This window comes from Notothenia rossii, assembly GCF_949606895.1.
Source record: "Notothenia rossii genome assembly, chromosome: 2".
NCBI classification, from domain to species: Eukaryota; Metazoa; Chordata; class Actinopteri; order Perciformes; family Nototheniidae; genus Notothenia; species Notothenia rossii.
This window is the reverse complement of record NC_136904.1, coordinates 83,766,535-83,776,865: the sequence shown is the minus strand read 5'-3', so window position 1 is coordinate 83,776,865 and position 10,331 is coordinate 83,766,535. Positions and strand designations below refer to the sequence as shown.

Below are 10,331 nucleotides of genomic sequence, written 5' to 3'. Positions count from 1 at the left end.
TAATGTTGACTTAATGGTTCAAAATTTCAACAAGGGGTAAGGGTTATAAAGTGTGTCAGTGGGTCATGTAGGGAAGTGGTTAGTCCATAGAACTGCATCTGAAGGACTCCATTGTTTCCTCAGGAAGCTCTTTAGCGGTCAATGGTACACATTGTCGTGTCAACAAAGGAATCACAATAACCTCAGATTTCCTATAGCCTTACAAACCTGTTTTTTTTTATCAGCTATAAATAAAACCTGAGGGTACATCAGTGATGGTAATATATATTTATCTTTCTCTTCTTCCTCAGGGATGAAGACTACTCTCAGCTCCTCTCATCTACTTGAGAGGAGGCAGATATTTGCTTTTGGAGGGATGTGTCAAGAGCTGATGGACCCTCCAACATCTACAACCATCAGTCTCTCCGTCCAGCAGGCTTCATCTCCAGGTAATTGACATCCACCTTCATCCATGTCATTCCAATGAATCCTTGTACTTTTCTCCTTCTGTCTAACTTATAAGTGTAATGTTTTCCTACAGTCTGAGTTATCCTAGTTGTTTTCTCTTACAGTCTAGTTCTCTACAGTATGTTTATCCTATAGTCTGTGACTCATCCTTGTTTTCTGCTACAGTCTGACTTGCCTTTGTGGTTTCCTCCCAAAGTCTGAATCATACTTGTTACTTTGCTCCTTTAATCCAACTTATTATTGTTGTTTCTTCTCCTAGCTCAGGGCGGGACCTTCTCGCTGTGTGAGGTGTGCAACCTGCAGCTGACCTCTGCTCAGGCCCAGCTGCACTACAATGGCAGGTCTCACCTCCGGAGAATGAGACAGCTCGAGGCAAGAGAGACAGGTCAACAGGCAGCAGGTACACTGCCAACTCTACTGTTGATTTGTATTAGTTGTTTTGTACATTCAGCTTATGAGACAATAATATTATTATAATAAAGAGTGACTGCTACTGCCAAATGTGAGAAACAAGATCAACCCTTTTGCTTCTGCTTAACTTCAACCGTTTCTGATTGTAAAATGATTTGGTTAACACAAAGCCTGAGTTGCACTATACCTCACTCACTCTTAACACAGAACAATACCTATATTCTTGCAACAAAGAGCATACATAGATACGGCTGATTTAAAGAGTTAGAGACAAAGGCAAATCAATTCCATAATGCTGTATGTTATGTTGTTCTCAATGTGACCTGCAGGAGTCCCTGCTCAGAAGGTGAGGGGTTAATGACCATGCTGTTTCAATCAGCAAGGGGAAAATAAGAGAAATCCTGGATTTATTTTACCTTCTTTCTTTGCTAGGCACAGGGCTACCGATGTTACATCAGGTATAACACAACATTTAGTTTGATCTAATGGGTGTTGGTGTCTTTGATTCAGCAGGGTCTCTGTCTGGGTCCCTCCTCCAGGCAACAGGACTGAGCTCCCAGCCTACAGGACTCACTCCGACCCCGCGCCTCAGCGCTGCACCCAGCACTAATGCAGGTAGGACAACCACTGTCAAACATTAGAAGTTGCACTTGAACGCACCACAATAGACTACATGCATGTACTGTAAATTCTGCACAAGAGAAGTAGTCCAAACTATTTTACAGAAATATATTCAAGTTGTCACAGCAACAAGAGGAACATTAAGTGCTAAGCAGTTCATCCATGTGTGACATCTGAATGTCTGTTTGCTGAGTGAGAGTGACTTTGGCTCATCCATCATCCACCATCTGGGAGAGAAAAGAGTGAGTGTGTCAGATTGACCCCTGAGAGTATAAACCGACCCTGACTTAACTCAGATCATCACTGCAGCTTAATACTCAGCCTCTTAATGGCTACAGTCAACTATCCATGTAAGCAGGAAATGGACTGATCACTAACAATGATAAGGATGATACAAAGAGGTGTTTGTATCATTAACTTGAGAGCGTTTATTTCTCAGATGACACTTGATCTGATTCACTGCTTCCAGCCAAGAAATGATCCAGCAAACAACCACAGAAAGAAGTTTGTATTTGTTATGTTTTCACAAACCAAAAATGAGATTAAGTGATATTACGTGCGTTTAAGAGGTCCTTATAGGCGGATTTTATTAACTTTGGACAGTCAGAAGCTATTTCCTCCTGTTTCCAGTCTGTAAGAGTGATGTTTCTCTGCTTTTGGTCTTAATCCACAACTAGTTTTATGTCAAACTGGCTCCTGGTTTTGTAGCTTCATATTGAATGCACAGACGTATGAGGGTAACGTTATTCTCTAAATCTGGACAAGCAAGTGAGCGTTTATCCCAGAATTTCAAATGATTTCTTTAACATAAATATAGTTTATCTTCTTATTTATTCCGCCATGGTGCAGTTTTATGTGTGTGTCCTATTGTAGTAGATCTGACGTCAAGTTGAACTGCGCCGTTTAATGACATTTTATATATATATTTTTTTTCATGGTGTTATCATTGCAGTGCTTATAGCGCCCTCTGCTGCTGAAATGATGGCTGACTCGCTTCACCCTCTTTGGTTCCGTGATCAGCTGTGACTGGAACAGTTTCAGAGCGTCCTTAGTAATTCAGACCCAGTTTTTAAAGTCAGGCTGCTGGTCAACAGAGAGAGAGTGTGCTGTTAGATGCAGAGGAGTTAAAGTGGAGCAGACAGCAGGGGGTCATTAAACTGGGACAGAGACAGAACACACCCAAAGGTTCAGAAGAGGAAGAATTCTTATCATTACATTTTTGCTGTTTGTCTCTTAATGTGTCCGTCTCCAATGAAGTCTGCTGGGAAAACATCTTTATGATAATCACCTCATAATACAGTGTTCCAGTTTTCTCACTTTATTTGATAATAAACACAATGCTAACACACATACACACACACACACACACACACACACACACACACACACACACACACACACACACACACACACACACACACACACACACACACACACACACACACCTAATTACAGTACATGGGAGGATGATGAAAGACAATCTCACAGAAGCAGCTGTAATTACATACCAAGTGTCCATATCAGTGTACAGGCTTCAATAACACTGATTAAAGATTAAATCTCTCTCTACTGGTCTCACACACACACACACACTCACACACACACGCCACTTAGCCTGAATGGTCATGTCTCTCTCTCTCTCTCCCTCTTCGTCCATTACGTGATGCTTGCTCGACCATGAAAAGCTCTTTGGCCTGAACTCTCGGCTCCTTCAGGCCAGGATGTTTGCGTGTGTGAGCGTGCGTGTGTGTTTGTGTGTGAGAGCGCGCACGCGTGTGTGTGTGTGTGTGTGTGTGTGTGAGACAGTGACCTGGCTGGTTAAACAGCCTATCAGCAGTCAGGTCAGATGACATCACAGCCGACACTTAAGTAGTGTTATGGTTGACAAGGGCCGTGAGTTTCTCAATCAATGATGTTCATATATAACTGCTGCAGTCAGTTTATTAACATGGATTATGGTGTGAAGCCAAGTTGCTTTTCTTCTTGTCTTCCAATCATTTCAATCTTACATAAACGAATAGAACTGAAAAAAAACCTCCACACTGTCAGTCCTTATATATCAGTTGAGATATAAGAAGTAAAAGGATCCCTATATATAGATAATATTGTTAGCATTCTCCAGCAAAGAGCATTATATACGTTTCTATTGTAAAACGATGTACAGTAAGCATTATCATGAAAATATACTAGAAGTTCCAAAAGTCAAAGTATTCATTTCATTTTTTCATTTCCATCTTTATTTCGAACAGATTTTAAAAAACAAATAATAAATGTGAAAAACAGAATACCGTATTGTTAGAATACAGTATTTATCAATATTCATAATAATATTTATATATTCAACACAAATATTCATAATAACAATAATAATAATAATATATTCAATGGATAAAATAGTCCTGTCATTGTACTGTTATATATTTCTGGGTTAATAATACTGCATTAAGTCTAAGCTGAATCTTTTTTTGGTGACTATGTTGCTAATTGTAACTACTTTATGATGTGTAGTTTCACCTATAACACTTTCCAAATTGATTATTTGTTTTGTGTGTTAAATCTCCATATGTAAAGTTTTAATAGCGTTCAGCTAAATGTAGAAAAATGTACAATGAAGTAACAAGTCCAGTATCTCTCTCTTAAATGTGTTGGAGTGCTTCTGCCACAGTATGTGTGTAGGTGCACAGCATCTACAGTATGCAGCAAGATAAACACACTTCCAAACACATGTATTAGATAAAACACAGCACATTCAAAGATGCGGCCACAAATCAGAAAAAGACGAGACACAACATACAATTGTTACACCAAGTTTATTTCAAGTTTAGTTCCACCATCGGCTGGTTGCAGAACAGGAGTAGACTTATAAAGAAGCATACAAAGGAAAACTCAAGTGATGTATTTCCAAATTGTACTTAAAGTGCTCAAGTTAACATATTTAATTCCTAACACAACCAAACATATTATCAGGGGTGCACATCATTTTTTTGTCCTGGTTCTCAAAGGAGCACCTGGAGATGTTACTTGGTGCTCATCCTTAAAATGAAATAAACCGTAACTTTTGAAGGGGTCTTGACTTTATTTGCCAGACACACGACACCGAACACACATGCAGAGGTGAACACAGAACACACGCAGAGGTGAACACAAGACAACATTAGCACGACCAGTAATCCTACAAGCTGTCATCACTACCCTCCTGACTGTTCTCCTCACTGTCTTCCTTTCTGTCAGACATGGTAGCTGATGATGTAGGCCTGCTTCTTTCTCTCTGGTTGAGTCTGCGATTAGCTGCTTGCATCCACAAGTCAACAGCTGGTTTTGGGTCGAAAGTCTCTGTTGTCATCTTAGACAAGTGGATGTAATCAAATAAGTATGTGAACATAACCAATAATTTACCACAGCCAATAACAAATGAATGTAACTTATTTTTATTTTTGTTGTTCATTCATATCTTATTTTACCTTAACATTTATTTATTTATACATTTTTTTTTTATCTCTCCAGTTTTAAAGGATATTTTTGATTACCGTCCTATACATTGGAATGATTTCAAACCTGTTTATCACAATAATTATAAAGGAGTACCTTGGAAATATGTGTTTACATAAATTGTGACCAAACCGTTTGAACTTAGACTAAAGTTAACTGTCTAAACACTTAGAGTCCTTTACCTCACTGAGCTGTAGTTATCAGCCTCTCAGTCTGACTGGAGAGGACTCTCCTCCACATTATTGTAGAAACATCTTCTTCTTATATCCGTTAGAGCAGCTAGCACATATTCTAATAACAACAGCGCCGGTACCGGTGCACCCTCCCTCTCTCTCCCTCGCTCACTCGCATTTTGGCTGTGAGCTGCGAGCGCCAGATAAGCCAACATCCCCCATTTTCATCCCTTACAGCGCCCATCGTACAGGGCAAATGAAACGTGTAACCGGGGTGAAAAGGGGTGTTACATTTACTTAATTATGAATATTGTTACATCAAGGCCGAAAATTAGGATGAGCTCCAATGGTCAACAATGTTTTTTCCCTCCCAGAACTACCAGCGCAGCGCCTCCACAGATCTGGCGCCCTAGGAGAACATAACGCCAGTGCTACGGACCAGCCCTGCTCTTCTCTCTTCTCTCTTCTCTTCTCTCTCCTCTCCTCTCCTCTCTTCTCCTCTCTCTCTCTCTCTCTCTCTCTCTCTCTCTCTCTCTCTCTCTCTCTCTCTCTCTCTCTCTCTCTCTCTCTCTCTCTCTCTCTCTCTCTCTCTCTCTCTCTCTCTCTCTCTCTCTCTCTCTCTCTCTCTCTCTCTCTCTCTCTCTCTCTCTCTCTGTTGTTACGCAAATGCGCCTTTTTTTTTATGTGCAGCCCTGCATATTATGTCGAAAAGTTAAAACCCTGACTAAAAAAATATATAATGTAAAAAAAAATGCAAATAGGAAATGACAAAAAATACAGGCAGAGGGAGAACCAAAAATAAATGCATTTTAAAACTGTGGCTCTCCATGACTGAGAAGTTGACAGGACGCTTACTTCAAGCAGTTAGTGACCACTAGGAGGCAGCCTTCACATTCCTACCCACACACACTTATTATACATCCATGACACACACACCGAAATACTCATACACACACTCAAACGCACACCCAAATACACACTGAGCCACTAACTGAACAATTGGATTCTTATGATTCACATCAGTAGAGACAAATAGATGATCTCACATGAGACTAATAACATTTATATATTTTAAAGATACTCTTTCTCTTAGTTTTCTGTTGGCAGAGTTGTGCTTTGACTTTCTAGAGTGCTGTGGGGTACTGCAGTATATGAATGAATTAATTAATATGGATAAGAATATGATTTATGTTGAATTGTTGTGAGGATGCTGCAAGTGTCATACTTTCACAAAGTAAACATATTTTTTAACGAGACCCTCAGTGAATCTGGTTGCTTTCTTGGCACGGTGGAAAAGTGCGTGTGTGTGTGTGTGTGTGTGTGTGTGTGTGTGTGTGTGTGTGTGTGTGTGTGTGTGTGTGTGTGTGTGTGTGTGTGTGTGTGTGTGTGTGTGTGTGTGCATGGGCTAGCCCTAATTAGCTCTCCCGGGCTAATAAAGGTCAGAATGTTGAGAAATAGACGTTATTAATAGACACCTATTGTTGCCTAGTGTGTGTGTCAGAGATGCAGTGACGGAGCAGGTGTTGACGTCAGGTTTTGCATTGATGTATTCAGCTGTGTACGAATAGACTCTGATGACAGATCCACACTCATAGTGCGGTAAACCAGTACCAAAAGGCAGAGAGGGTGGGGAGAGGAGGATATATGATCAGATTTGAACCTGTGATGCTGCACCGACATGACCCACATATGTGACCACTAGCAACTTGTAAGATTAATGTATCTATGAGGTAAATTGGTAGGGATTGCACAAGTAGTAGAGGACTGGCAGAGGTCAAGTCTAGAAAGACACTGGAGGGACTATTCAACGTTAAGTGGAAACAATGTAACAACAATAGCAATAGCGTATAGGACTGGATTGACTGAATGATTGGACTGTTAGTGATTTGTAGTAGGAGCCCTCAAGGTCTTGTAGAAAACGTATCCAGTGGAACCAGCAAAGGGATTAGTGTTGGGAATTGGGGACAAGAATAGTCAAGGTTATCCAGAGAACTGGTAGGACAAGTCAGTGTCTGGTAATGGTATTGACAGGACTTGTTGAGGTCTGGTAGAAAACGTGTAACGAGATAGTGATCAACTGGTCTGATAAAGGCGTTAGAAAGACCTGTAAATTAAATTACCACTTGTCATTGAATAATATAAAACATAAAATGATAGGACTGCTTGTGTTTGTAATGGACTAGTGTACAACCGCTGGACTGGTAATCCTGTAGTGGTCTGGAAGCTATGGAAGACAACAAGAAGGAATAGTAAAGGATGACTGGGGTTCTTCCAGTCCTGTTTATTAGTTGTTTTGTGTTCATGCTTTTCAAATCAGCATTTGGCAGTTCACTCCTCTGTCTTTGTTGATGTCTCTTTTTAAACTCAGTTAGTCCTCCATCCTTGTGTTCCGCTTGGTTGAACTTATTACATCATTTGTTGGTTCATTACTTTGCAGTTAAGTTTTGATTTAAAAAAAAAAGTCATTCTTATCTATTTTCCTTCCGTAATTTGTTTTTGAGAATTACATAACTAATAGCTCGTATCCTTCCCTCCTACTCTTTTATAATCATGATGTAACGAAGTGGCTAAGAGTGTGTGAGCAACACAGAGATAGAGACACAGGGAACGAGGGATTTCCATTGAGACAGAGAGGCTGTCACATTGCTCACTCTGAATATCATCACCTCAGTGGTTCAAATACACTGTACACTCTGTCTCATCCTCGCTGTGTGTCAGACGCCCTCCACTATCCACACAAGTGTCCTCCTGCGCTCACACACACACACACACACACACACACACACACACACACACACACACACACACACACACACACACACACACACACACACACACACACACACACACACACACACACACACACACACACACACACACACACACACACACACATACCACAGTCAGTTAGCGATTCTCTGCTGTTTGGTTTTGGTTTTCTCTCTTCTGCTTGTTGTAATCGGGGGAGCTGATGATAGTGAGAAGAAGGAGGACGAGGAAGAGGAGGAGGTGAGACAGCTGTCTCCTTGTTGATGATGTGGAGTAGTTTCCTGAGTCGAGGTAGGGAATCCTTTTCTCTATTTTTGTCTGAGCTAAGGTTGGAAAATCTTTGCTCATGGTGTGTTCATTCAAAAAATGGTCATTGCCTTTGAAACGTATGTGACGGGACTACGGATGGAAATTAGCTCAAAGCTAAAATCCGTCTCATTTACATTTGAAAGCATTATTTTGTTTAAAATGTTCATTAATGTGCATTGTCCCGGTTCAAATAAACGATTAAATGAAATGAAACAAAAAGAGCTGTTCATCTCGTTAAACATAATCATTACGATGGGAAAATAAATGGTGGGAATCACATAGAGAATAGAGGAACTTAGATTACAACACACACAGAGGAAAAAGGACTTCATTGCCATTAATCAACTATATCTTTGAAAGGCATGTTGCTTGTAGCTATATTAATGTTCTGAAAGTCATATTTAGAACCTTTGAAAGACTCTGTGGCGGTCTGAGCTCTCTGAGTGCTTTCATCTACTTTTTGTTGTGTTGTTACAATTAATGTGATCAGTCATTCAATATATTTCTAAACACTTTAATATTCATTTTACAAAAGTTAAGCTATTAATAAATGAGAGATGTGATGGAGGTTGATGGAAGCTCATTAAATGATGATAACATAATAAAAGATAATGAGACTTGAAATAAAAAATTGCAGATAGTTTAAGTAGAATATCATGGTTGTTTTTTTATTTTAAATTGTTTTAAATGCAACTTTATATTCACATATTTCAGGGCATTGGACCAATTTATTTGACTTGGTCTGTAACGACCTACAGAGACCAACACTGTCGTCCAACATCTGTTTCCACAAACAGTCCTCTTCTCTTTCTCAGTACGCCGACTTCCCTACCTCATGAAGTGCAGCTTGCTGTTCATATTCCCTCTCCAACAAACACACTGTGCAGCTTATCTTGCTTTACTTGCTCTCTCTTAAATGAAGACCACAGATTTTAAAATGCAAATCAGGTGGTTTCCGATCATTTCATTAGCAATATGAACACTGGATCCTTTTTACACGGAGATCTTCTGGAAGAAAATTCGATTTGGAGAAAACAAAGGCCGCGATTGGTCGGCCGATTGGTGTGCCGACATTCCTCTCATTATACATTGCGTGACTGCTGTGATTGCCCTCACACTGCTGCTCATCATCCTATCAGAGTGTGTGTGTGGGTGTGTGTGTTTGATAGTCTCACACACAGAAAACGGTTACCTTCATATGGTAAATTATGCAGATTAAACTTGAGCTACACCCCCCGCTGTTTCTTTAAACCATTTTTCCGTGTTTCTCTGAAAACGCCAAATAGCCAAATAAAATCACAGAAATCATGAAAATACAATTTGGTTTTGTTGTTTCTGTGGTTGTTCAGGTGCAACAGGACATGGCACCGAAACTATATTTAGGACTGGTTTGCAGTCTTCATTTTGCTTTTAGATTATTACATTCAAAACGTTTATATGAACATAAAGACTTAACTACATCCACCAGACCAACTAAGACCCGTTTCATGGGACCAATGAGTGACACCTGATCTACTTCCATTACGGTTGTATTTTACACTGGTCTGCCATGTTTTTGAGTTTGAGAAAAAGTTAGAATTTACAAATGTATTGTTTTGTTTGTTTGCTCTTGCTAACACTTCTATATCAAATGCTAGTTTAGTTCTAATGAGAGGATTGCGCTGTTTTCTCTCCACTGAGACTCAGACTGGAGCTTTCCTGTCTGCATTCATATTCTTGACTGATCTGTGTGTGTTTGTGTTGTGTGTGTGTGTGTGTGTGTGTGTGTGTGTGTGTGTGTGTGTGTGTGTGTGTGTGTGTGTGTTTTCGGATGATGAAGGATCTGAACGTGACCTACTTCAACACACACACACACACATACAGGCTTGTTATGCTAATGTGTGTGTTTCTCTGCATAATAATAATGCAGTGTGATGTCTAATGCTGCCGTCAGCAGAACCTCGCTCTGAGTCCATGTCGCTCTGCCTCTCTGTGGATAAGACATTTTTAAGATGCAGATGAAGGTAGGAAGACGGGTTCTCCTCCCAGTAGGATCACTGGTGTATTAATACCCAGCGTTCTCCCAGGCTTTATCTCCAGCTGCAGGGATTTCAGCTGCAGTGGGAAGCACGT

General features: G+C 40.2%; 1 protein-coding gene across 2 annotated transcripts in view; it reads left to right on the top strand.

Moving 5' to 3' along the window:
- The window catches only part of znf385b (zinc finger protein 385B), a 43,258-nt gene that overhangs the window by 13,692 nt on the left and 19,235 nt on the right, over positions 1-10,331 (top strand). Inside the window, exons 2-4 of one of the 2 annotated variants that reach the window (XM_079667345.1) lie at positions 291-428; positions 707-847; positions 1,372-1,473. In XM_079667345.1, the coding sequence (XP_079523471.1) occupies positions 293-428; positions 707-847; positions 1,372-1,473 (379 nt within the window). In that variant the 5' untranslated portion in view covers positions 291-292. Of the gene's footprint in view, positions 1-290; positions 429-706; positions 848-1,368; positions 1,474-10,331 lie in introns of both variants that reach the window. The other variant, XM_079667344.1, reaches the window with a different exon arrangement.